Consider the following 26,384-nt stretch of genomic DNA (forward strand, 5'->3'; position numbering starts at 1 on the left):
GAGCGGAGGCCACGGCCACGGCCACGCGGCGGGCTTCCCGGTGCAGCCACGGGGACGCGCCAAGCTCAGGGCGGGGGGGGGCGCTCCACTCGCCTCCCCACGAGCCCCTTCAATGCCCGGACGCGGGCCCCACGGCTGCGCTGCGACGGGCGAACGGACACGGGCTCGGGCTCCAGGTCCCGCCTTTCTCAAACGGGGCGGCGCGGAACCCCAGGCCAGTTCACAGGCCGCACGCGCCCCGCGCCCTGTTCCCTGCGGGGCCCCGGGCCGGGCGGCGAGCTCGGGGCTGCTTCACGGCCTCGCCCGCCCTCGGGCCGGTTCTCTCGCGAACCCCCGCCCACGGAGGAGGCGCAGCAGGGCCCAGCCCCACGGGACGGGGGAGAGCCCGCGGGGGGACGGACCCCCGGCCTCCCGGACGTTCGCAGGCGGCTCCAGGGATCGCCCCTAAAGTTCCCACGAACAAACGCCTTCCCGCGGGGGCTGACTTCCACTTGAGGCGCCTCCGCGGAGGCGTGGAGGGAGGACGCGAGGCCAGCCGGGGTCGAAGCCCGCGCCTCGCGCCCTCCCGGACCCGCCTCGAGACACGCAGCCCCGAGACACGCCGCCCGCTGCCGCGTGGACTCCGCAGCACCCCGCGGGACCCCGCCCTGGCGGGCCCTTCCCAGAGCCGCTCGGCAGGGCGCGGGCGGCCGGGCGCGGGACTCGGGGCTCCGAGGGGCGGGCGCTCGGGCAGGGTCTCCGGCTAAGCCCCGCCCCGGCCCCGCTCCCCTTCGAGCGTCAACAGACGCCCGGCCTCCGGGGGCGCGTCCGAGACTCCGGCGTCGAGGCGCCCCCGCCCCGCCCCCGCCCCCCGCGGCGCCGGCCGAGTCCCGCCCAGTCCCCCGACCGCACGGCCCGGGACCGTCGTGGTTTCTGCCCCGCGCGCGACCTGCAGCCACGCGCCCCCCGAGCCCTGCGAGTCCGCCCGGCCGCGCGGGGCCCCGGGCCCGCCGGGAGGCGCCCAGGTGCCGGGTGGCGGCGCCGTCGCCCCGGGCCGAGCCCGCCGCCCGCCGCCCGCCCGTCTACTCGCGACGCCCTCGCCTACGGGGTCTGCGCCGCTGTGCCCGCGCCGATCCCGCGGTGTCGGTGGGTCTCGGGCCGCGACCCGCTGGACGTGGGTCCGTCCGGCGCCCGTGCGTCCGTGCGCCCCGCTCGCCGCCGATTGGGCAGGAACTTTGCTGCAGCGGGGGCGGGGGCGAGCCGGACGGCGGGCGGGGGGCGCGGGCGGGGGGCGCGCGGGCGGGGCGGGGCCGGGGCGGGGCGGGGCGCGGCGGGGGCGGGGCCTCGGGCGGGGGCGCGGGCGGCGGCGGCGGCGATTGGCTGGGGCGCCATCCGGGGCCTGCTCGGCGCCGCTCGCTCGCTCGCCCTGAAGGCAGCAACATGGCGGAGGTGAGCGGGCCCGGCGGGAGCGGCGGGCGGCCGGCGTCCCGTCCCCGTCCCGCCGGCTGGGCGGCCCGGCCTCCCCGCGTCCCCGGGCGGCGGCGGCGGGCGGGGCGGCGCGGGCTCCGGCGGGACTAGGCCGCGGCGGGCGGGCGAGCGGCGGCGGCGGCGGGCAGCGAGCCCCGGGCCGGGACGGCGCCGAGTCGGGGCCGCGGCGGACGCGGAGCCCGGGCGCTGCCTCCGGGCGGGCTGCGGGCGGGGCGGGGGCGCGACACCGCGGGCGGCGGGAGCGGGGTCCGGCGGCGGGGTCCCGGCCGCGGGGCGCGGAGGGCGGGATGCGGCGCCGGCGGCGCGGGGTCGGGGGCGCCCTGCGCGCTGCGCCCCGGCCCTCGGCGGCCTGTCCCCGCGCCGGGGCCGCGTCCCCCGGGGCCGGCGGGCGCGAGGCGGGGCGTGCGGCGCGGAGGCCGGGGTCCGGGCGCCTCGGGGCACCGGCGCCCCCGCGCCCGGGACGGAGGCTGTTCGCTCCGGTTTGGGAGACGGCCCGCTGCGCCCGGCCTCGCTCGGCCCGGACGGCGCCCCGGGCGCGGGGGCGCAGGTGCCGGGTCCAGGCCACGGTCGGACGGGGCGCGGGGCAGCTCGCCGGGCGCCCGGGGCTCGGTGGGCCCCGGGCCGGGCGGGCGCGGCGGGCGGGTCCGCGGCGGCGGCCCCTGACCGCGCGCTTTCTTGTCTCCCCAGGCCGCGTTCGGGAGTTCCAGCCCAGGTGGGTCCCGGGACGGCGCCCCCGCGGAGTCGGTCTGTCGTTTGCCCGGGCGTCCGGGCGCGGCCGGGGCCGTGACCCCCGGGGGCCGCCGCGCAGCAGCCCCGCCGCGCCCGGACCCCCGCGGGGCTCCTGCCTCTGGTTCAGGTCTCGCTTGTTGAGAAAGCACCGCGTTGCACAGCGGACGGCAGACCCCTGTTCCTTAACCCTCGCGCGTGTTTTTTCCTCCAAGCCAGAAACAGTTAACGCGAAGTCATCTTTCCACAACTTCGGGAATTTCGGGGAGCTGTTAATTTTGGTTTCTTCGCGAAACCGGCTCTGATGTGCCAGGAGGCCGGGCAGCCCGGGCTCCGAGCCCACGGTCTCCGCAGCCGGGAGCCGTCTGCCGTGTCAGGAACGAACTTGGAGAGTTAGGTGAAGCTGCCTTAAAAAAAAAAAGACAATTTCCAAGTTTGGCACGGAAAAGTGGCAGAGTTTTTGAGGTGAGACAGCCTGAGCGCGTCTTAGCCTTTCGGGGCGGGAGGCCCGCGAGGCACCGGCGGCTGCAAGGTGAGGGCCTTGCCCACGTGCCGAGCGCGAGGCAGCTTTGTTTCCGCCCCGCACCCCCGGCCGCTCCTGGCTGCCGCCTTCCCGGGCTGCGGGCGCGGTTCCTCTGCGCCGCGCCCGCCCCGTGCGTGCCTCGCACCGGAGGACACTTCGGAGCAGCGCCGGGTCACCTAGTCCACAGCAGAGCCTGGAGGAGCTCCCAGGGCCCACGTCGCCCCTGCCTCAGAGCGAGGGCCCTTTCCTTGCAGATTACTTCTCGTTTTCAGCCCACCTTCGAGGTCTCACTTAATTACCACTTAGGGCATTGTAAAGTGGCTAGCACCAAGCGCAAGAAATTTGCGGCTCTTTTAAAAATAGCTGTCTACGTCTTTACATTTAAAAATTGTTTTAAAACCTTTCTCTAATTTTGAGACAAACATTTCTTTGTTATAACTGATTTCAGGAAAAGAATATTTATGTGCATGTTGCCAAACATCTGGATGATAATGGAATTTTTCCATTTTGTATCACTGTCTGCTTTTAAGAAGTTGCAATCTAAATAAAAAGCAAGAAGACACTGTGGTTTTGGTGTTTAAGCAAATTTATAACCTGTTTTCAATCGATTAGTCAATTTTAAAGAGAATTTTAGAGCTAGAAGAGACTCTTGAGGTCATTTGAGCCAACCCTGTGTGTTTTACAAACGAAAAACTGGACGTAGGCCCAGAAGTTTAAATGACTTGCCTCAGGTCCCAGAAAGCCAGGGATAAAGCCAAGAGTAGACCCCGAGGCCCCTCATTTCTGGCTATTATCGAATACCTTCCACTTTAACAGGGAGCCTGCTGCGCCAGCCAAGTGATGTGGGGACCACAGAAGAGGGCAGAACTCTGCCCTCAGAGGTAGAAAGTTACCATCCGTGTCACCCCGACACTTGGCATACTGCAGAGGTTTCCAGGAATTCCTCAGAAAAAGAAAATCTGTAGTGGTGGATGCTCTGCTTTTGAGCTATTTAATAAATATTTTTTTTCTTTAAAAATAAAGTTAACTTACATACTTTAATAGGTTTTTAAATGAGCAGGTAATATTTTTCAGCATTAAAAAGGGAATATCATAATGTCAGCCTCCTAAAGAATTAAGTCCCATAGAAGTTATATATATTTTTTGGTGCAAATGATCAGAGTTCTCTGAACTCAGAATCAAAAACATTGAATTATGTCTGTGGTTTTTTCCATAGTGAAAAATCTTAGGTCTGGTTCAGTATTTTGTTAATGATCTCACACTGTCCTTAAGTGTTTGAAATTTCAAAATATTGAGGAGCTTGACTAAAGAGAGCAAACTTTTTATGTTGAATATGTGTCTTTCCACTTCTCCCTCCATTCATCCCAAGGTTCTGATACTTCGTTCTCTGCTCTGAGAGTCACTGGTCTAATCGAATTAAATTCTGCAGTAAAACAAATGGAGAAATTCCCGTTTTTCATCATTTGATTTTATTCTCTTGGGATTATGGATCTTATTTATTTTTCCACTTGGTTTTCAGAGTATCCTGTTAACTTCATATTTGCCATTAAAATGCATCACAATTATATAAGCAAGTATGAACTGACCAAAGCAACTTGCAATGGGACAAATCTTCCAAAACCTATAGATGTGATTTTCCATATTCCCCTCACATACTGCTAAGAACTTTTTTAGTAATTCAAGAAGAGCATGCACTTCCAGTTTAATGCTTGTCTGATCAATGCTGGGGAGCCTGACATACCATTACCAATGTGAAAAGCGATAGGCCTTTCAAGACTGAATTGCTGTATGGCTGCTTGCTTCACAGAAACTTGTATTTGTTCAAAACCAGATTTCTGTTGCATATTCCACCTTTATTTGAGGTTTAGAATTTGGGTAACATTTGTGTTCTCTCCTCCCAAAGTTTTTAGCCTTAGTGTGTAACAGATTTTTTTAAAAAAATATGCTTTTATTGATTTCATAAAGAGGAAGGGGGGGAGAGAGAGAGAGAAACATCAATGATGAGAGAGTCATTCATTGATCGGCTTCCCCCAAGTGGGGACCGAGCCTGAAACCCGGGCATGTGCTCTGACTGGGAATCGAACCTCGATCCCCTGGATCCTAGATCGATGCTCAACCGCTGACCCACACCGGCCGGACTGTATAACAGATTTTTGTGGGATTTTTCATTCATAATCCCTCCGACATTTTTCTACTGCTTTTAGACAGATGTATCACACTAACCTCATAAGCAAGTTGGACTTTCCTATTAGGACATTTTTTGGGACCACTCCACTTAAAAATAACTTTCCTGCTATCGTATGTCTTATTCTCAGGGGCTGCACCCCTGTGAAGGTCGTTGAATTGCGCTGCCTGCTGCTTGTGCTGGTTTAGATATCTTCTCAGGATTCTATGGTCTGACTTCATAAGTTGTAAAGTGTATAGTAAATGCTCTCAATAAAGCTCACATATAAACTTTAAAGGGAACTGGCAGAGGAACACAAATTATTTTCTTTTGTAAATAGCCTTTGAACTTGTAAAGTGACTGGGTCTGTTTCATTGCAGTTGGGTCTCTGTCTTCTGAGGACCATGACTTCGACCCCACCGCGGAGATGCTGGTGCATGACTATGACGACGAGAGAACCCTCGAGGAGGAGGAGGTGATGGGTGAGGGCAAACACTTCAGCTCTGAAATCGAGGACTTGGAAAAGGTAAAGGTGCTGCTTTAGTACCGTAATGCAGACCCTCAGCAGAGGTTTTGAAATTCTTTTGTAAGTTGTTTTGCAACCTGCTGTTTTGATCTACTTTTTACAGAGTGTCACTGGTTTTCTCTTTATTTTGGAGGATAGCCTAATAAGTACATTTTTATTTAATTTTCAGACTTATTTTAAATCTGTTAACCTAATTTTCAAGTTTGCACCAGCTCAGTGAAGGAGGCACCCGATGGTCTCACAGATGGACGGCTGAGCGTAGTCCAGTGTGGCCTAGACTAGTTCTGTCCAGGCCGCACTGTCTCCTGAGGGCAGGCTTGAGTTCAGCTGCAATAGATACAGGGAGAGGTCTCTTCCTTGAAATTACTTATCATCTGGTAGAATAACGAAATTAAAACAGAGAAAGTTTTACTCTATTTTAAAATGTAAGTTAGTAATGTCTCATTTTCTACCCCCCCAGTCATCTTTTAAAAAGTTGGCAGGAGTAAATATAGTTTATATAACTTTTTAAATCCAAAATCAGTATAAATTCAAATGAGCTGGGTTTTAAACACATATTTATACCAGCACTGCAAAGAGAGGCCTGCCTAGGGGTCATCTTGAAGAAAATGTAGGGCTATACTTGTCTATAAATTAACCTTATTTGCAGATTTCTAATCAGCGCAGAATAACAAAACCTTTCAGGAATACTATTAAATGTAATAATCTTTTGAGTTTTCATACTCTTTTTTTCTTGAGGACGACAAAGCACATTCTTACATAATCTCTCTCTCCTGCTGACTCTGAGGCAGGGGTGGGCTCTTACTCATGTTACTACACAGGGAGACAAGGCAGATAGGTCCTCGGGCTTGGACCCTGGCTCACTCTGCTAGACCTGGAATTTTCTAAATGCATTCATTCATTTGGCACATTAATCCAAAACAGTTGCGGTTAGATTTAGTCATTTAAAAACATGTATATCTCCTATAAAGGGCACACATATTTGGGAATATGGAGATAAGATTGTTAGGAAATACTCAAGAAGAAAAGTCTTACTTATTGCTTCTTTAAGGGGTGATGATAAAATAACTGTTGTTGAGAAAAGATGCCCAAGAGTCTTGAGCTCTGCCTGGCGTTGTTCAGGCAGTTCCCTCATATCTCTTGAGTGGGTGACCTAGAAAAACTGAGAACGATAATCCAGTGAACATTAGCACTAAGCCAAGGACTGTGGTAGGTCCTGGGATTGCAAAACGAGCAAGTTGACAATGTCCCTGAAATCTGGGAGCTCACAGCGTAGTGTGGGGACAAGTGGGAACCAAGATTGTAACGTGGATGCTAAGCAGTGTGAGCACCGTAAGCAGCGAGAGCTGGGGAGAGGGAAGGTGTGTGTAGTAGATGTTTAGCCTGGTGTGGAGGGTCATGGAGGCTTCTCAGAACAGACACTTCTCCCGGTAGCTGTTAGGGGCAGGACACTGCTGTTGGCATGGGGAGAAGTCCCAGGTGTTCCCATAGTTCATCTCCCCTGGCCACGTGCTTGCTATTGAGGGTAGGGAGACCGCAGTCTAGTTGCCACGTGACATAAGGGCGATGTACATGTGCGTGTTATTTGTTCGGTGTCTGTTCTGTCAGTGAGACGGTCAGAATTGAGGTGGCTCAGTGGCTGCCGAGTGTGGAAAGTGTGGAGATGTCTGATCGGGGGAAGCCCTGTTTTTGGATACGTAGGCTCTGTTCTTTCAGTGGTGGTGGCAGCCGCTGTGCTGTTAGTGAGTTTAAAGGAAATTGGGGGAGATACTGAGAAATAATCAAGAGCCAAGAGTTACACACTTGTCTTGTCACATAAGTACCTGGGTCCTACTCTTGTGATTTTCATCTTGTTTCATAAACACTGGTAATTAAATCTTTGCTTTGTAACATCACCTATTACTGAATTTGTAGATTCAGAAAAATTGTGGGCCTTTAAAGATTTCAACTTTTCTGTACTTGGACAGCTTTGCTTTTTGGCATTTTATCACATTCTTGGAAATCAGGATAAAATAATACAGGTCGTCTTTAAGTAAATTCCAGTGAAGGTCTAAGAGCTACATCCCCCTGGATAGACTAACCCTGTCTCACTGGGCAGGGACGGGGCTGTTCCTGAGAGTGGCTGCTTGCCCACCTCCCTCAACTCCTGTCCTTAGTGCAGCATAGCTGTAGATGTGGTCTCTGTTCTTTAATGAAACATGAAAATGAATAAAAAAGAGTGGGAAGAGATACAAATATAAGGAGTAAGGATCACTTCCGGTCCCGGGCGTGTCCTGAGTGTGGTGTGTGCCTGGCTCGCAGGAGGGAAGCATGCCTCTGGAGGACCTGCTGGCCTTCTACGGCTATGAACCTGCGCTTCCAGCCGTGGCGGATTCCAGTGTAAACAGTTCCCCAAGCGAACTCGCAGATGAACTGCCAGACATGACGCTGGACAAGGTAAGTACGATCATCTAAAAGAACAACTCTAGGTCCCTAGCCACTGACTGCTTATCGGCGTTTCCTTACCGTAAAGGTTTTCCTAATTATGAAATGGAAGCTTCTACCACCCACTGCTCACCACTTTGGTGGCTGATGGAAATGCCGTCTGGCTTGATCACACTACTTTAAAGGTCGTGGCTTCATAGTGCTTGGCATGTTTGAGTTCCACAGTTTTCTGTCTTTTCTATGTAGGTGTATTTTGCCTAAACTTAGATTCTGCCCCAACCTCTTTGGATCCTGAGTACCCTTGAATGCATTGGTCAGTAAATCCCCCAGGAGCCTTCAGACCAAGCGGCTCACTCAGGGAGGGTTGGAGAGAAGTTCTATGTGTGGGGCCCCACGGGGGACAGTGGTATGGCAGCCCAGGCCTCGGGGACGCGTCTCTGGCAGGCTGGTTGTGGGGAGGCCTGGTCCCTGCTGAGGAAATTCACACGGCCACTGTCTCTGCTAACAGATCCCTGGGAAGCTTCCCTGGCCTTTCCGATCTCAGGCAGGGAGAGGAATCCACATCTTGGAACCTCTTCCTGTGAGTTATGTTCCCACTTTTCAGTGAAATGTGATATTAATGCACCACAGACCTGGTGACCACCGTCACTCACAACACTGAGTGCCCCTGTGCTCCAGCACAGGGGACTGCACACTGGCACAGAAGTAACCAGACCTGCTTCTCTGACATCATACCTCTAATCAGAGCTGTTCGTTAGTCGGGCTTTCCATGTTACTGGAAGGATGGACTTAATGACACTTTTTGGCTTTTATAGTCCCTCAGTATCTGTCAGGGGCAAAGGAGGTATTGGTTCTAGCCCCCTCCAATGAATGCACATATCCAAGGGTCCTCCAGTCCCTTGTGTAAAATGACCTAGTGCATCCTTCCACTCACTGTGAGCCATCTCCAGTTGCTTGTAATACCTGGCGCCCTGTCAGTACTGTGTGCATAGTCGTTACGCTGGGTTGTACAGGGAATACTGACCTGAAGAAAGTCTGCATGCTCAGTACACACCCAGCCACTGGGGGCCTACCTCCTTAGTACACATATCTGCATTCGGTTGAATTGCGGATGCGAACCCTCAGATACTGAGGGCAGACTCCTTATTTTGGCAAAAAGCGAGTTTATTTTTGTTTTAAAGTCACTAAAAATTAGCCTGCAGCTTCAGATAAGCTCTCTGCAAATCCACAAATTAGGTAAATTGTTTGTTGTAAATCTATAAAGTTATTAAATACGATTAAGTTTTAAATGTTATTAAATATTTACAGGATGTAAATTATAGAATTTCAGATTCTCTCAAAACTAAGGGAGCTTCAAGTAGTTCTTAATTATATTATAGTACTATAATAACATTTATGAATAATGTTATAAAAAGACATTTTAAAAATTGATGAGATGGGATCATTCTAACTGGCCCTGCATTCCTGTTCTACAGGAGGAAATAGCAAAAGACCTGTTGTCAGGTGATGATGAGGAGACTCAGTCTTCCGCAGATGACCTGACGCCATCAGTGACCTCCCACGAGACTTCTGATTTCTTCCCAAGGCCTCTACGATGTAAGAAACCCAGTCGTTGCTGATCATAGCAGGGTTGCTGCTCTAGCTTGAGTACATTTTATTGCATTTGATAGTTTGTCAAAATAGTCTAAGTTTTTTACGTAGTGGAAATAAAATGCTGTTATAGTCTGAATAAGAATACGACCTTTTTTATTGTGAACAGAGGTCAACTTATATTTTATTTAAAAATTCAAACATTGCTCAGGTGTGCCAGGCTGTTTCTCCCCCAGGATTCGCCTGTTGCTATGATAATCCTAGTTCAGCCATGAAGTTCTGCAGATGTTTTTTTGGACTTCTGTTAGAAAGCCCTTACTCTCTTGGTTTTGAAAACTCAGTTGCTCAAAAAGTATTTTTTATTTTTAGTGATTTATCTAATCCTTTCTTTTCAGTTCTTGGTGTTAACCCTTAATATATGTCAGGACTAGTTAGAAGGTCTTTGAGAAATTTCTTCGATGCAGCTTGCTTGCTTCTCAGGTACTTCTGGTAGAGCTGCTGAGAGGGGGGGTTGAAACCCAGGTGCACAGGTGTGCACAGCCTGACTGACGACTGGGTTGCAGCTCCTTGTGCGTCCCAGTCTGGTCAGTGGAAGGGGACTCAGGCCTTTGTCTTTCCTGAGGTGACACAGTGGTGTGCCCTGTGCCTCCCCACTGCTGACCAAACACTGAGTGATCACAGGACACTGCACCCCCACCTGGGCTGCTACCTGGGCTTCTTTTGACGTGTCAGAGACCTGAGAGCAATACAGGAGGTTTAGTATAGTTGTGCTGACCTCATTTATTCAGCAGATTTTAATAAGTTCTATGTGCCAGCCCCTCTTCCAGGTGCTACAAAAATAGGCAATAAAAACTTTTTTTAAAATTTATTTTTTTTCCTCTAAGCAAATACCACTTGTGATGGAGATAAAGAATCAGAGGTTGAAGATGTTGAGACAGACAGTGGTAACTCACCTGAAGATTTGAGGAAGGTAAGTTGAATTACCATCATAACTTAGTAGACCATTTGGACCAAAGTATTAAAGCAGCTTTTTAAAACATTTAAAAAATAATTTAAGAAATCCTGGCCCTGGCTGGGTGGCTCATTTGGTTGAGTGTCATCCATGCACCAGAAGGTCGAGGATTCGATTCCCGGTCAGGGTGAGTGCGGGAAGCAACCAGTCGATGTTGGTTTCTCACATCGATGTTTCTCTCTCTCCTCCCCTCCTTTCCCCTCTCTTAAAGAAATAAAGAAATAAAGAAGAAATTTTGTTACTACATGATGAAGTTTCTTTTGACCTGTGGTAACTGATTAATGAGTTGGAAATTTTTTCCAGTATTTATTTTTATAATAAGTTGTTTTTACTTCTGAATTTTCTTATAGGAAATAATGATCGGTTTACAGTACCAGGCAGAGATCCCCCCTTACCTCGGAGAGTATGACGACAGTGAGAACGGTAAGGAAGGCGTTTGGTTTTGATGATGAATACTCTCTCAGAATTAGCACAGGACTCGGACTCCGCACCCTTCTCTGGACGGTGCTTCTCGCCAGTGTGCCCCTGGGACACTTGGTTCTTAATAAAATTTTTAAAAATGTTTTTAAACCTTTGCTAATGAAACACACAGCTTGCAGATAATCCCATTGCTGATGTCCCTCCAGTTGGTCACTTGAACGGGTGAACAGCTGGTCAAGGGAGAGGAAGCATTTGCTACATGCTCAGTGTGCTCACTGCTTCCACGGGCTAAGGGGGTTTTCCTTACAGTGTCTAAGAATGAAGACCATGAAGACCAGTTGCTTTGGCGTCCCGGTGTGGTTTCCGAGAGCAAAGTTAAGGAGTACCTTGTTGAGACTGCACTGAGAACTGGAAATGAGAAAATGGTGGACAGGGTTTCCGCAGGCACGCTCACGAGAGACAACGAACAGGTAGCCCCAGCTTCTGAGTGGCTTACGTCTCATGCAAGTATTTCTTAAATGTCAGCTGAGTATCTGCTTTGCTTTGCTTTGCTTTTTATTTATTTATTTGGACATCTCTTTCGGATAGGTTTTTAAAACTTAGAAAATACTGGTAAAAAAAAAATCTTGAAACCTAGTGATCATCACTCTGTGTTGTTTCATGTCTTTTCTGGTCTTTTTTCTATACATACACCCATATCTTTCTTTAGGTACTCGTCTACATTCTTAATCACTTAAGTTTTTTTTTTTTTAAATATATCTTTATTGATTTCAGAGAGAGGAAAGGAGGGGGGGGAGAGAGAGAGAGATAGAAACATCATGATGAGAGAGTCATTGATCGGCTGCTTCCTGCACGTCCCTGACTGGGGATCGAGCCCGTAACCCGGGCATGTGCCCCGACCGGGAATCGAACCCTGATCACCTGGATCCTAGGTCGATGCTCAACTGCTGAGCCACGCCCAGCCGGGCTTAATCACTTAAATCTTATCTTAATTTACCATTGAGGATTCTTTAATCCCTCATTTTTTTCTTTTTTTTTTCTTTTTACATAGTATGTATTTTATTAGTTTGTACTAATACATTCTCATATTACAAAGGCAATTTAGTACAAGAATCTTTCTTTTGATATTTGAACAATCTGAAATAACATACAACTGTACATCAAAAAAAATGCTCATTTGAATAACAAAAAAAAGACAAGCTAGACAACAAAAAATGTTCCTTTCTTACAGGTGGACATTGAAGTGGATCTAATTCGTTTTTCTTTTTAAAAGTCTCCAAAGACAAACAGCTGAAAACCTAATTAAAATGAATAAAAAACTTGTTTACTAAATTACTGGTCTCCGGCACCATTTTCTGTTTTCTGCTGTTTTGATGCAGGTTCTTCTTTGTCTGTTTCTTCTCCTGCTCTTTTCACTGGTCCTGATGCCCTGTTTTCATCATGTTCATCATCACTATCAAATTTAGTGTTCTTGCCCTGGACTGTACTTTTCCTTTAGCAGACCCAGTCTGGGCAGCTTTATTTCCCTTTCCTTTTCCTTTAAATCTGCGACCTTTTGACTTCCATTTGTTTAAGGATTCTTGCTGATCTTCGATGATTTTTGTCAATGCTTCTTTTTCCACGTCTCCATCTAGTACTTCCCATGTCACTTCTTTGTTCCTTAATTGTAGGTTACCATTATTTGCATCTTTGGCTTTATCCAGTGCTTCCTTAGCTTTTTCTTTAAACAGAATTATTCCCTCTTTTGCTCCTCTGACAAGGTCTATCCATTTTATTTCACCATGATTTGAGAAAAGAATGTGCAAAACTTCTCTACAGGTCTGATCATCTAGGTCCCCCGAAAATTTCAACAAGCAGCCAATCTTTTCTTCTAGAGATTTCATTTCAGCATTTTCTGCTAGCTTTTGTTTTTCTTCTTGTTCTTTTTTAGCTCGTAATTTAGCTTCCACTTTATTTTGCTTTCTTTCTTCATTTTTTTTTTTTTTTTTTTTTGCAAAGTAATCTTCCTTGAAAAGTATTAGCAGATCTGTATCTTTATACTTTTGTCCAGGGGTCTCCACAAACTTTTTAGCAGATTCAATGCTATCAAACACAGCAAATATGGATCCCTTAAATGCTTTGTGCAGTGTTCTTCTCATCTGAATATTTAGTACATGACCTTTATCTTCTAACCATTCTTTTATGTCATCAAGGGTTGCATCAGTAGGGAAACCTTTAATATAAACAGATCTGTTTTTTACATCATTTTTATATTCGTCAGTCACTTCAGGTAGAGGTTTGTTTGGAGATCTTCTGATTTTGGTTTTATCTTCACTTATTTCCATGAGTTCTGCCTTTGATTTGCTCAATGCTTCTACTATTACATTAAAGTCTGTTGTTAGACGATTTAACCTATTGAATTTTATCATTATTTGCAACGGTACCCAGCCTTCATCCAGTTTGATTTGTTCCTTTAAAAGTTTGTCTCGTGGCAAATTGAAGTCACCAAAATAATACTCAATTTGATGACATATTTTGGCCTCCAGAGCAGCCAGTTTTTCATCACCATTTTCAGCCATTGTGGCTATCTTTAAGGTACCGGTCCCACAGAGCCGGGCCATCTCCGCGTCGCCTCTTCTAACGCGCACGCCTAATCCCTCATTTTTTATTTATTTATTTTTAAATATGTCTTTATTGATTTCAGAGAGAGGAGAGGGAGAGAGAGAGAGAGAAACATCAATGATGAGAGTGTCATTGGTTGGCTGCCTCCTGCTCCCCCCCAACACTGGGGATCGAGCCCACAACCTGGGCATGTGCCCCAACTGGGAATCGAACCAGATCTCCTGGTTCCTAGGTCGATGCTAACCTCTGAGCCATGCTGGTTGGGCTGATCCCTCATTCTTGATGGCCATTCCATTCTGTAGTTGCAGCATCACCTACTTAAACATGTCTGTGGGACTTTCAGTTTATTCTTGAACTTCACTCTCCTGGTTGGGTGGGGTGGGGTGGTGGGAGTATTGCCCATTAAGGGCTTTGTGAATACCCCTTGTTTTGCCCCCTGACATCATGTTGCCCCTCACCCCCCCCTTTCACTCTGAATTGCCAGGTGGTCCTGACTAACGAGAACCCAGAGGTGGGTGAACTTAGGCTTGTTCCCAGGTGACACAGAGACGTCACACTGGCTGAACTTCAGAGTAGTTTTATCAGCTGTCGGAGGGAGTCCCATTGGATTTTTGTTCTGATATTCCATTAAAACTATAAATTAATTTTGGAAGAATCAGTACCTTCAAAATATTAACCCTTACACTTCAAGACCGTGATCTGTGACTCTCTATTTTACCTTTTTATCATGGGAATGTTTTGTTTGTTTTAACATGACATGCACCTGATTCCTCAATATTTTTAAAATGTGTATGTGTACTCAGTGCTGTTGTAAATGGGCTCTCTGTTACATTTATAATTGTATGTTGATATAGAGGGATGTCAATTATTATTTAATTTTTTCTGAAGCTAGTGAAACTAATGATTTCCAGCTGTTTCTCTTAGGTTTTCTAGTCTTAAATTTGTTACTGAATAATTACACGTCTGTTCTTTCCTTACATCATTGTCTCTCTCACTCTTGTTCTGTCATAACTGCATTGGCCGTGGCTCTCAGAGACACTAGTGGCAGTGACGGAGGCCTGCTTTTCATGGAAAGTAGTGCAGCTAAGGCTTTGCATTAAGAGTAATACCTGCCCTTGGTGCGACATGGGCTGTCTTTGTGACAGATGTAACTGTCTACTCACAGCTACTATAGTTTTTTTACTTATTGTTAGAAATCGGTACTAATTTATCAGTTGCTTTTTCAGCAGCTATTGAGATTGTTTTTTCATGATTGATTATTACTGTAGTGATTATTAACCTATTGATATAGTAATAGCTTTACCAGTATTGAGCCATCTTTGCCTTCCTTGAAACTTACTTGGGAAGGTAGAGTATTACTTAACTTGTAATCGATTTCTGTTTACTTCTATTTAGTATATTCATAATTTCCAACAGATTTAATAGGAAGAGATTCTAATTTTAAAAAAGAGATCCTTCATGGTGGATGACAGTGACTGAGACCATTATAAACCCTGTTTGCCAAAGTACCCCCACTTCTGGTCCAGACCTGCTGCTCTGCTCTTTCATTAACACTCTCAGAGGCAGGAGGTGGGTGATCAAGAGGACTCTAGTTCTAGCTTTTCCTGGCTGGAAAAAATAGTGTAGAATAGGGGGGGGTCCCCCAGTTCAGAAGACGTGGCAGTAAAAGTCAAGAATGATACTGGCAGCTGACTTCTGAGAGGTGGAGTGAGGATGGGCTGGGAACGCGTGGGATACTGCAGTCAGTCTGCAGGTGGCCATGTGGACTCAACGTCTGTGCACACATGCCCCCGAATGTCCTGGAATTAAAAAGCATTTTAGCCAGTACTTGGCAGGACTTTGAAATACACCTGGGTTTTTATTTGCTCATTTTTAATGTTGTTAAGAATGAACTTCTGGTTGTTTTTATTGAGTAGTTTTTCCTCTCTCCAGGCATTGTATGAACTTCTCAAGTGTAACCATGACACGAAGGAGGCGATCGAGAGGTATTGCTGCAACGGAAAGGCATCTCAAGGTAAGAAGCTCTGGATCGGGGGAGCGACGGGCGGTCACGTGGGGTCAGAGTAAGCAAACCACCATGAGGGACAGAACAGCCCTGTGACACTCTGTAAGGTCTTTGTTCATCTTCGTAGCAAATGTTTCCTTTCTCTTGTCCTCTATTTTTAGACATACCAGAGATTACAGATTAGTTCCTCGTCACCTCCACTTTCTTGAGGAAATAGTCACAGCACAGAGCAGACCCCAGAGATGACAGTACAGCCAGAGTCATTAAAAAGAACTGTTTTATCGCTTCACTGGGAAAACTGTTCTTTCTTTTTCTTTTTTTTGGGGGGGAAAAAAAAGGAAATGAAAAGAGATAAAAGATTTAAGAGAGAAACATGTATGATGTGTTCCATTGACTTTATTGCAAGAAGTGTTTTTTAGTAATTATGCAATAACAGTCTTCCCAAGGCTTCGGTGGTGTTTTTTGTGTGTCAAGGAAAAGGGTTCACTTTAATGTCAGTGTTTTTGTCACTGCATGAGTGGTTTCCTGCCTGTGGCTTTCACTCAGGATGTGTAGAGTGAAGCACTGCTTCGTGATAGTATAGTGAGGGCTTGGAAAAGTATGAAAGCTGGGAACAGTACATTGAAACTTGTAGGTTGAGGTAGTCTATTGAAATGTTTTCTTGTAAAAGCTGCTGCTGTAAGAATTATTTTAAGTTTCTTAGTTCAAAGTATTTTTCACCTTTCTTGTGGACTCCTGTTAATGGCTTTGGGGACCTGGCCCCCAGTGTCACTGAGGGAACACTTCAGTCCTGCCTGCCGGAGCATCAGGTAGATTGGAGTTCACCACTGTTGGCGTCTGCCAGGCGTTGAGTGGGGTCTAGCCTTCTGAAAGCATGGGCTATTTCTTCCTTCACGTTTCCAGAGCCTAGCACAATGAAAACCGACTTTAAGTAAATACGTATTTATTGTTTATGGTTTCTAGCTAAAGAACTTACGGTTCTGATGTAAGACCAGAATAAAGCTGCTTTTTCCATAAAGTAAAACTTTATTCTAACTAAAAAAAAAGTAATAATATACATATGTATATGTCTGTGTTCATTGTTTTAAAAAAAATCAGACCAACAGTGAGTGTAAATTATATAAAAACATTAAATTCTTATCCCACCATGCAGGAAAACCCCCCACCAGTGTTTATATTTTGGTATTCTAGACTTTAGATAAGGTTTATAGTTTGCATACTTTTGGCAATCCTAACTGAAATCTCCAACATATAGAACGTGTGTGTGTGCATGTGTGCGAGAGAGTTGATGGCCTTTAATATGGAAAACATACTGAAAGTGAAAGGGCTTTAAGGCTAGTGCACTTCGTTTAAAATTTCTCTAGAGGGAATGGCCGCGTGGACAGAAGAGGAGTGCCGGAGCTTTGAACACGCACTCATGCTGTTTGGAAAGGACTTTTATCTCATACAGAAGAACAAGGTAAGTCAGGCAAAGGAGTACAAAGAACTTGCTTAGTAATTACCATGACTATAAGCAACTAACCTTCAGGTCACTCGGGTAGAAACACAAGCCCAGCTTGTGAAGGCTTCCCTGCCGCCAGTTCCAGTCCTGCTCCCCGTGGTCCCCTTGACACGCACAGCCAGCGCCTCTACTCTGAAAGCGGGTTTACTGAAGTTCGGGAAATCCTACTCTTCTACCATTTCCCTGACTTTCATTTCTTTCTAAACTGTTTAGAGGTTCGTGGCCTTAAAAATGTTTCTTTTCAGCAAGAAGTGCAGGTGCTGGAGAGACATTGGTTCCTAAAAGCAACTAAAAATATTCTAAAACAACAGCGCCGGGGAGATGTGGAGCAACAGAAACTTTACTGCTGGTGAGCATGCAGAACGGTGCAGCCACTGTGCAGGACAGAACCAGCCATGGTCTCAACATACAGTCCGTCAGTGGTGTTCACCCCAGGGACGTGAAAACTGTCCGCACAGAGACTTGTGCCGGTTGTTTACAGCAGCTTTGTTCATAATTGCCAAAACCTGGAAGCGACTGAGATGACCGTCAGCAGGTGAAGGATAAGCAGGTGCACCCATACAGTGGACTGCTGCTCAGCCACAGGGAGACATGGAGGCCCGTAAATGCGCGCTGCCAAGTCAGAGCATTCAGTCTGAAAAGGCCGCACGCTGTAGGATTCCAGTACTGTAGGAATGATTCTGTAAAAGGCAAAACTGTGGAGATGGTAAAAAGATGAGCGATTCCAGGCGTCAGTGACACACAGGCAGAGCACAGGATGTCCGGGGCAGTGGGACTGCTCTGTGTGCACTATAATGGCGCACACCCCGTTGTCCCTTTGTCCAAGCCCACAGACTGTCCCGCACCAGGAGTGACCCAATGTAAACGATGGACTCTGGGTGTAGGTTCAGCGGTTGTCGTAAGTGCACCTTGGTGGAGGTGTGAGGTGGGGGGCTCTGTGTGGGAGCAGGTATGTGGCAGCTCTGCTTTTCAAGTCTGCTGTGAACCTAAAACTGCTCTAAAAAATATATATTTTTTTTTCGAGAGAGTATTCTAGTGATTCAGAATAGTTAAGTCTCATTGAAGTTAGCTTTATTGTCATTTCTCTTCGTCATAAAGGGACAAAGGATTCTGAAGTATTTAGACATGTAGGTCCATATTTTATGCTTTTTTTTTTTTTTTTACTAAGAGACTTTATAGCAGTTACTGGTTTACAGAAAAATTGATCAGAAAGTGCACAGCGCTCCCTTACCCCCCTGCCCTGCCCGGACATACACAGCTTCCACGAGCGTCAACCTTATATTAATGTGATACGTCTGTTACAGTTAATGAACCAGTATTGATACATTTTGACTAACGGAAGTCCCCAGCGCACACGGGGGTTCACTCTTTGTGCTGTACATTCTAAGGGTTGGACAAAGGTGTAATGATGTGTCCACCATCACGGTGTCATGCGGAGTAGCTGCACTGCCCTGGAGGCCCTGTGCTCCGCCTGTGCGTCCCTCCCACTAACCCCTGGAACCACTCCTCTTTTTACCCCTCTCCAGTCGCTTGCCTTGCCCAGGATGTCTCGTAGTTGGGGTCAGACCGCACGCAGTCTTCTCAGGTTGACGTATTTGACTTAGCTGTGTGCATTCTTGGTTTCTCCATGCCTTTTTGTGGCTTGATAGCTCATTTCTTTTGTTCCACCTGTGGATGTACCAGCTTGTTGATCTGTCCCCTATTAGAGGACATCTTGTTGCTTTCAGGTTTTGACAGGAGTAAAGGTGCCATAAACATCGGTGTGGAGGTTTTCCTGTGGACGGAAGTTTTCACCCCTTTTGGATAAATGCCAGTGGTTGTGATTACTGGATCATATGGCCGAGAGCTTGTTTGGTTTTGCAAGAGCTGCCAAGCTGTCCTCACAGTGCTGCGCTGTTGTGCGTGCGCACTGGTGGGGAAGCAGAGTTGCTGCTCCCACGTTGTCCTCTGCACGTGGCCTTAAGTGTTTTAGATTCTGGCTGTTCTATTAAGTGGGCAGTGGCAGCCTGTGGCTATTACGCGCCACTTCCTGATGGCGTGGGACGTGGAGCCTCTTTCGTGTGCTGCTCTGCATCTGCGCATCGTCTGTGGTGTCTGTTTAGGTCTGAAGCCCATTCTTTAGTGAGGTGTTTTCGTGGTTTTCCCCTTACTGTTGAGTTTTACGGTTTCTTTGTATGTTTTGGATAACAGTGTATTATCAGGTGTGTTTTGGAAATATTTTCTCCCAGTCTGTGGCTTGTCTTTTCATTCCTTTAACAGTTTCTTTGCAGGGTAGACGTTAGTTTTAGTGACATCCAATCTAATTTCCTTCCCCACATTTTGCTTCTGGTGTCACATCTGAAAAGCCATCGCGCCCAGCCGGGCATGGCTCAGCGGTTGAGCGTTTACCTGGGATCCAGGCGATCGGGGTTCGATTCCCGGTCAGGGCACATGCCGGGTTGCGGGCTAGGCAGCCCCATCAGTGACTCTCTCGTCATTGATGTCTCTCTCTCTCCTCCTCCTTTCCTCTCTCTGAAATCAATAAAGATATATTTAAAAAAAATAAAAAATTAAAAAGCCATCACCATCCTGAGGTCATCTAGGTTGCTGCCTGTTGTCTCCTAAGAGGTTTATAGTTTTACATTTTACACTTAGGCCTCTAATCCATTTCAAGTTAATTTTGTGGCAAATGGAAGGCCTGTGTCTAGACTCCTCTTGCGTGTGGGTGTCAGTCCTTCTGGCACCATTTGTCGAAGGGCTGTCCTCCCTTCACCTACTTCCCTCCTCTCCACTAACAGTGTCTGTATTCTTGTGGGTTTTACTTCTGGGCTGTCTGTTTTCTTCCATTAATCTGTTTTTTCACCAACACCACACTGTCTTGATCACTGTAGCTTTGTAGTCAAAGTTCTCCAACTTTGCTGTTCTTCAGTGTTGTGTTGGCTGTTACGTGCTTTTGTCTAAAATTATTTGCTAAATAATGTGCTGGGGTTTTGTTCAGGGTTGCACTGAATCTGCAGGTCATGTTTGGAAGAACTGACATTTTAACGATAATGAGTCTTCCTGTCCGTGAATGTACTTTCTCTCCATTTATTTAGATCTTTGATTTTTTTAATCATAGTTTTGCAGTTATTATGTAGATCTTGAATGTATTTTGTTAAGTTTATACCTATGTATTTTATTTTGGGGGCTGCTAATATAAATGATATTGTGGTTTTAATTTCAAATATCAATTGTTCATTGTTGATATATAGTAAAGCAGTTGACTGTTGCATATTAACCTTGTCTCCTGCCACCTTGCTATAATCCTTTATTAGTTCCAGGAATATTTTAGGTGATTCTTTGGGATTTTCTATATAGACAATCATGTCATCTGTGAACAGAGAAAGTTTCATGTGTTTTTCTCAGTGTATTTTTAATTTATTTTTCTTGTTTTATTGCATTAGCTAGGCCTTCCAGTGTGAGTTGAATAGTTTCATGCTTTGTTGTATCTGTGAAAACTTAATGTTTTCTCAAAGATGAGCTGGTGTGTTTAGTTAATAGATTGATATTTTAAAGACGTCTGGGTTGCCCCCCAAACATTAGTTTTACAGTGACTTAGGAAATTCATTCATTTTATAAATACCTAAGTCCTATCATTTACTAGACATTCTTCTAAGCACTTAGAGATACATTAGTGACTAAGACAGGAAAGGTCCCTGCCCCAAGAAGACTGTTTCCTCTACAAAGTCAGTGATGTTTATTCAAAGGTGAACTTCTTCTTCTGTTTTAAGAAGCTTGTCCGTATGTTATTATCTTGTATTGTGCTCCCTAATCAGGGTAGAGTTACTAAGCTTCATTATTGGGTACCACAGTGGAGAAAGTGTGTATTGGTCATGATAGAGAATTTTGTCAGTATATATGAACTCTTACCTGTAGCCAAATGCAGTTAGAGGAGCCAAGAGCCAAGTGCTTGCTGGAGGGGAAACCATGCTTTAGGTCGAAAATTACCTTAAATCCCAGATGCAGTAGGAGGCTGCTCCGTTCTCCATGGGGACCCAAAACCTCTTTTGGATCATGGAGCCCTTTGACAGTGTGACAAAGCTTCAGTCCTTCCCAGGAAAGTGGATCTGCCTGTAGTTTTAGGGATTAACAGGCTCCAGTGAAGCCCATCACGGCCCGACCCTTCAGGGTTAAGGACCTGCTGCAGTCAGAGTCAGTGAGCATTCAGTGAAGAAAAGTCACGGATGTGGTATGTTAGGGTTTCTCGAAAAGGTGTAAGATAATTTCTAGATGCACATTTATTTTATAAACTAATGCATCCTGGTTTAAGTGAAAAACAAACCGTGGGCTTTTGAAGGTAGCCTCATTGTTAAATAATGTGAATGTAAAGACATTTCACTGAAAAAGTGTTCAGGATTTCATAATTGGAAGGGCAAAAGATGTCCCATGGGTTGAAAAAAAAATAGTTAAGCCCGGCCGGGCGTGGCTCAGCGGTTGAGCGTTGACCTGGGATCCAGGTGATTGGGGCTTGATTCTCCGTCGGGGCACATGCCTGGGTGTGGGCTCGATCAATGACTCTCTCATCATTGATGTTTCTGTCCCTCTCTCCCCCTCTCCTTTCCTCTCTCTGAAATCAATAAAGACATATTTAAAAAAAAAAAAAAAGTTAATTAAAAATGTATTGGGTCTGCTTTAAAAATCCAACTATTTTGTTAGGTGAAGACTAGAACGGTGGCCGAGTGTGTAGCGTTCTACTACATGTGGAAGAAATCTGAGCGCTACGATTACTTTGCTCAGCAGACGAGATTTGGAAAGAAGCGGTACAACCACCACCCTGGAGTGACGTAAGTGCCGTGGTCCTGACCCGGGACCTCTGTCTTCCCCGGGACGGGCAGTCACAGTACTGGGTGTGTTTTTCAGGGACTATATGGATCGTTTGGTAGATGAAACAGAAGCTCTGGGTGGGACAGTCAGTTCTTCCGTCTTAACCTCCAGCCGACCTGAGCCTGTTCCTGATCCACAGCTGAACATCCTCAGCTCTTTCACTGCAAGCGACTTGACAGGTAAAACGGCCCCGGTGGGTTCTGAGCTCAGGGTGAAGTTGAGTCCTTATTTCCTGACATCGGACCGCTTCCTGGAACCGTCTTCTCTTGCTCTTCTTTCAGCTTTGACCGGCAGTGTGGCGAGCGGCTGCAGCCCCGCGGACGTGACGTGCTTGGATGATGGCTTTCCTCCCCTGGGCAGCACACCCCGTGCACAAGTGAACCACGTGCCAGTGGTGACGGAGGAGCTGCTTGCCCTGCCCAGCAGTGGGGAGAGTGACTGTTTTAACTTATTCGAGACTGGGTTTTACCATTCGGAGCTCAACCCCGTGAACCTGTGCAGTGAGGAGTCAGAGAGACCAGCCAAGAGGTTGAAAATGGGCCTTGCTGTTCCCGAGTCCTTCATGAGTGAGGTGTCCGTGAATAACTTGGGTGTGGACTTTGAGAGCCACGCGCATCACATTGCCAGCGCCAAAATGGCTGTGTCTGTGTCTGACTTTGGCAGCCTGGCTGCCGGCGAGGCCAACGGCTTCATCAGCGCCCATGCTCTGCACCAGCATGCCGCCCTCCACTCCGAGTGACCCGGGCACACGGGGCCCATTGCGGCTGCAGTGCCAGTGAACAGGGACACATCAGGTTTGCTTAGTCTTTCACTGGAAGTTTGAACGTTTCACTATGACATCAGTGATGTCAGTATGTATAGAACTATGTCTTGATTTATCAAGAATATTCTCATTTTTCAATCCATAAATGTGGAAATGAACTAGGGTCAGCAGAGTTGGGAATGAAGATCGAACTCTGTGGTGCAGCTTTAAGCTCTGCTCATCTCTTCCTCACCTCCCAGTACCTCTTCCCCACACCCTTCTTTTTCTAGTCTCTTCTGTTCTCATGTTCAAAACCTGTAGACAGAGGCCACCAGCTCAAAACCAGCAGATGTTCGGAACTGAATGGAGTGGTTTCTCCGTGTAAATTCCTTTTGCCGTAACGGATGCAGTGGAATAACCGTGTTTACAGGTACCGATCTGATCCCTGCTAAATGTAGCATTTTTTGGTTTTCTAAGTTAAGCAGGGGTAGGTTTCTTTAAACTGCACAAACATGCAAGGACTTTTTAAAAATGGAAACTTCTCTCATGTTATTCAACCAGAGCACTTCTGTTTACAAACAGCAAGTCCATCTTGTGGAGGCCGCACGAGGAGCTGTGCAGACGACGAGGGGATCCTGCTTCCCAATTCTCACTCACCAGGGCACTTTCCACAGAATCGGTCCTTTTACTGTTGGGAGATTTTTATGAAACTTCATTTGTTGGCTACAGATTGGGCGTTTGAAGATGTGGTATCCAGATGGAGTTTGTCCACCACTGTCAAGATCGTGATTGTAAAGCCATACCGGTCATTGGTGGTTTTGTTTATTGCCAGGCAGTGGACCAGCACAGCCCAGTCTGCAGAGCCCGGGGTGGGCATTGCCACTCATGGTTTACACTTGGGACGCCTCTGGTGGTGTTTGTAGCACAGGTCAAAGTGTCAATGTCAAGGAGGGACTTCAATATTTTACAACGGTGCAGGAGAGCCTTGAAGTGTGTTTACAAGTTTTGTTTAGCTTGAACAGATGGCGAGGAAAATGTGAGTTACTATCTGAAGTAGAATGGTACGCTACCACTTGAAGTGTATACAGTGTAGACGCTCAGGTGTGTCTCAAGCTCAATTTTATTTCTGTGGCTGACATCGTGGATGAGAAGCTGTTGTCACAAACCTTGGCCACTGTGCTCCGTAGACAGCATCTGAGTTACAAGGTGAATTCAAACAACACGTAACAGTATTAGGATGTACTATGCTTTGCTTTTATATTTCAGTTAAGACAGAGTTTTACTTTTTTATTTGCACCGCTTTAATTAGAACGTTCAGTTTCTGTGAGTTGTCTTGCTTCGCAGACAGCTGAAACGTGTGGCTGCGTTGCTGAACCTTGTGAGTCTGCATCACCTCAAGGCAGTGCTGATGCGTAGGTAGATCGTAGTGACCTTAGCCAAGGTGGAGGGGCGGGTATTTATTATACAGACTGTGAACTGCAATGACATCCTTGCTTTGGATGAAGTGTATTCTTGTTTTTCTTTGCAGCATTTTAATGAAGATTGCTTTGAAGTGTTTACACAGTGTAGCGCATTTACCATAAAGTTTAGTTTAGCACAGTGGACAGAGTAGGTAAGTTAATAACTTAAATCTGTCTCTAACTTATGCACCTGAAGCCTGGCATCCTGTGTGCACACAGTGGCTGATGTGGAGCCTGGGCGAGTGCTGCGTCAGGTGTTTTACCTGAGGCGTGAGCTGCTGATCGCTGTGGTGTTGTGCTCAACTGTGGACCTGAGTTCCGTAAGAATCAGTACAACTCCTGTGATTTAGTAAGATACCAGCCATAATCTTCCATTGTCCTAACTTTAATTTCCACTCTGGGCTTCCAGTGGCTGGTCCGTGTGAAGTGATTTGCAGAGGCGACAGCCCCGCCAGGAGCACTTAGTGAACACGCCCGCTCCCTAGGGAAGCAGTGATACGTCAGTGCATCTGTGCATTGCTGGGGTCTTGATGCAAGATGGAAACAGTGTTTCTTATCTAAAGTTCTGATTATCAGCAAGTGGAATGGACACTTTAGTTATTTGAATAAAGTTTTTGACCAAAATTCAGAAAATGATATGAGAGAAAATAAATTCCAGCTAGTTTCATAGATGTTTAAACGCCAGCCAGGTTCAGCCTCAGAGAGCGCTGATGGGCTGGCAGCGTTTACTTCTAATTCCTTGTTAAAATGAGGCAATAATTTGCAAGATTTTTGTATATATATGTAAATTTTTCCTACTTTTTAGATCTGATTCAGTATTTTCTGTCTGCCGTGTAGAATACCATTTTGTGCATGCGTGATGTGACACATAAACTGTACCCTATGACTCTCCATGTAAAATAGCTATTTATTGAATTTTCTTTTAAAAGCTGGATTGACTGTTTTCCCCCTCTCCATTTAAGCTTATTAACACAGAATTTGTTACTGTTTGTTAGGAGAATTGTGCTTGAGAGCACGAGGATAGCTGATCTGCAGCCGAAGAGACAGTAATGCCTTTACTACCACGCATTAAGCACAATTCTTATAACAGACTGTGATAAATTCTCTTTGTTTTTTTCCTTTGCTGCATTATTTTTGTATGAACAAACCAAAAATCCATGGTGAACAGTTGCAGTGTTGGCTGGTGTGTCTGTATGTACAGAGAGTTGGAGAGGACAGCGGGGTGGGGTGTGACTGGTGCTGTGACCATAGCAATATTTACTTGTTAGCCACGGTCCGTCTTCTCACGCTGGCTTCTTAAACGTCCGGATTTCCTCTTGTCATGCTCAGCTGCTGAATTTACTTGAAGGATGTGGAATACTGTTTAAACAGTACTAAAGTGTGTACAATTAGGTCAAAGCATCGTGCAATTGTTTTCCGTTTCATTTGTACAATTGAGGGTCCTAAGTGTTTGAGGACATCAGCTCTAACAGAGCATAGTGACTTTATTGAATTTAACCAAAGTCTCTAGTGCATCTTTCAACTCTGAATGTAAACTAAGGAAGAAACCTGACCACCAAGGAGACTGTTGCCCAGAGTTTCAAAGCACATTGTCTACAAATGGAAAATGAAATAATTTATAAGAATATTGACATTACTATGTTTTTTAAAAAGTTCTTAATTTTTCACGAAAAGGAGGAAACTATTAGTTTTATTGTTAAATGTGGTAGATATTAAAATTCCTCTTAGAAAACCAGTGATTCTAATGGTCCCAGTTTGAAACAAGTACCCTGTATGAGATGAATTAGTGACAATCAGAACAAGTTTTAGTACCAGATGTTCAAGAGGAAGTTGCTGTTGTTGCATTGATTTTAATATTTGTACATAAACACTGATTTTTTTGAGCATTATTTTGTATTTGTTGTACTTTAATACCTGTACAGTTCCAGAAATAAAAATCTGGAAATCTTTTTTTTCTTGGTTCGTGTGAATATTTGCCACAAAGATTTTTATTTAATGAATCTTGGTTTTGGACATAGTAGATATTTGGTAGGTAAAAGATAAGTTTTCTGTAAATTCTCTATAATAAATTTCCATTTATAATAAAACTGTAGCCATTCCAAAGTGAGGATTATACTTTCAACTTAACTCAGGAAATATTTATTGAATGTGGTATGTTTTGAACACTGTCCTCAGTAACTGTCTTTTAAGAAGACGTGATCTATGAAGTTCGATCACATGCTGTTATTTGACAATATGTTTATGGTAGTTTTCTTCACAGTTTAGTAGACTAGAGATATCTTCCCTAATGCCGGAGCCTGCCGGCAGCTTTCATCTTTTCCAGCTGACGATCTTTCAGCCTAATTTCACAAGTGTGCCCCAGCCTTCACTTGCTCTGACCA

The 26,384-nt window shown here is 46.4% G+C and overlaps 1 protein-coding gene and 1 pseudogene across 2 annotated transcripts; one reads left to right on the forward strand and one right to left on the reverse strand.

Moving 5' to 3' along the window:
- The first annotated feature begins 1,373 nt into the window (after positions 1-1,373).
- MIER3 (MIER family member 3) lies at positions 1,374-25,953 on the forward strand. 2 transcript variants are annotated; one of them, XM_087815240.1, is made up of 14 exons: positions 1,374-1,428; positions 2,155-2,179; positions 5,261-5,406; positions 7,708-7,842; positions 8,339-8,410; positions 9,306-9,426; positions 10,305-10,390; positions 10,783-10,855; positions 11,162-11,322; positions 15,386-15,467; positions 16,823-16,917; positions 21,634-21,761; positions 21,838-21,980; positions 22,083-25,953. In XM_087815240.1, exons 1-14 carry the CDS (start codon positions 1,420-1,422, stop codon positions 22,538-22,540), a joined length of 1,734 nt encoding a protein of 577 aa, XP_087671366.1. In that variant the 5' UTR covers positions 1,374-1,419; the 3' UTR covers positions 22,541-25,953. The 2 variants fall into 2 exon arrangements, with proteins under 2 accessions (XP_087671366.1, XP_087671367.1); XM_087815241.1 differs by lacking the exon at positions 8,339-8,410.
- Positions 11,888-13,434, reverse strand: LOC107527143 (lupus La protein homolog pseudogene; annotated as a pseudogene).
- Positions 25,954-26,384: the final 431 nt, after the last annotated feature.

Source organism: Miniopterus natalensis, chromosome 3 (genome assembly GCF_054644295.1).
Source record: "Miniopterus natalensis isolate mMinNat1 chromosome 3, mMinNat1.hap1, whole genome shotgun sequence".
NCBI lineage: Eukaryota > Metazoa > Chordata > Mammalia > Chiroptera > Miniopteridae > Miniopterus > Miniopterus natalensis.

What these genes read in the sequence shown, in the direction of transcription:
- MIER3 (XM_087815240.1), top strand. An exon ending in CTTCCCAAGGCCTCTACGAT is followed by an intron (nt 9,427 to 10,304) that starts GTAAGAAACCCA and finishes TTTTCCTCTAAG; the next exon opens with CAAATACCACTTGTGATGGA. An exon ending in AACCACCACCCTGGAGTGAC is followed by an intron (nt 21,762 to 21,837) that starts GTAAGTGCCGTG and finishes TGTGTTTTTCAG; the next exon opens with GGACTATATGGATCGTTTGG.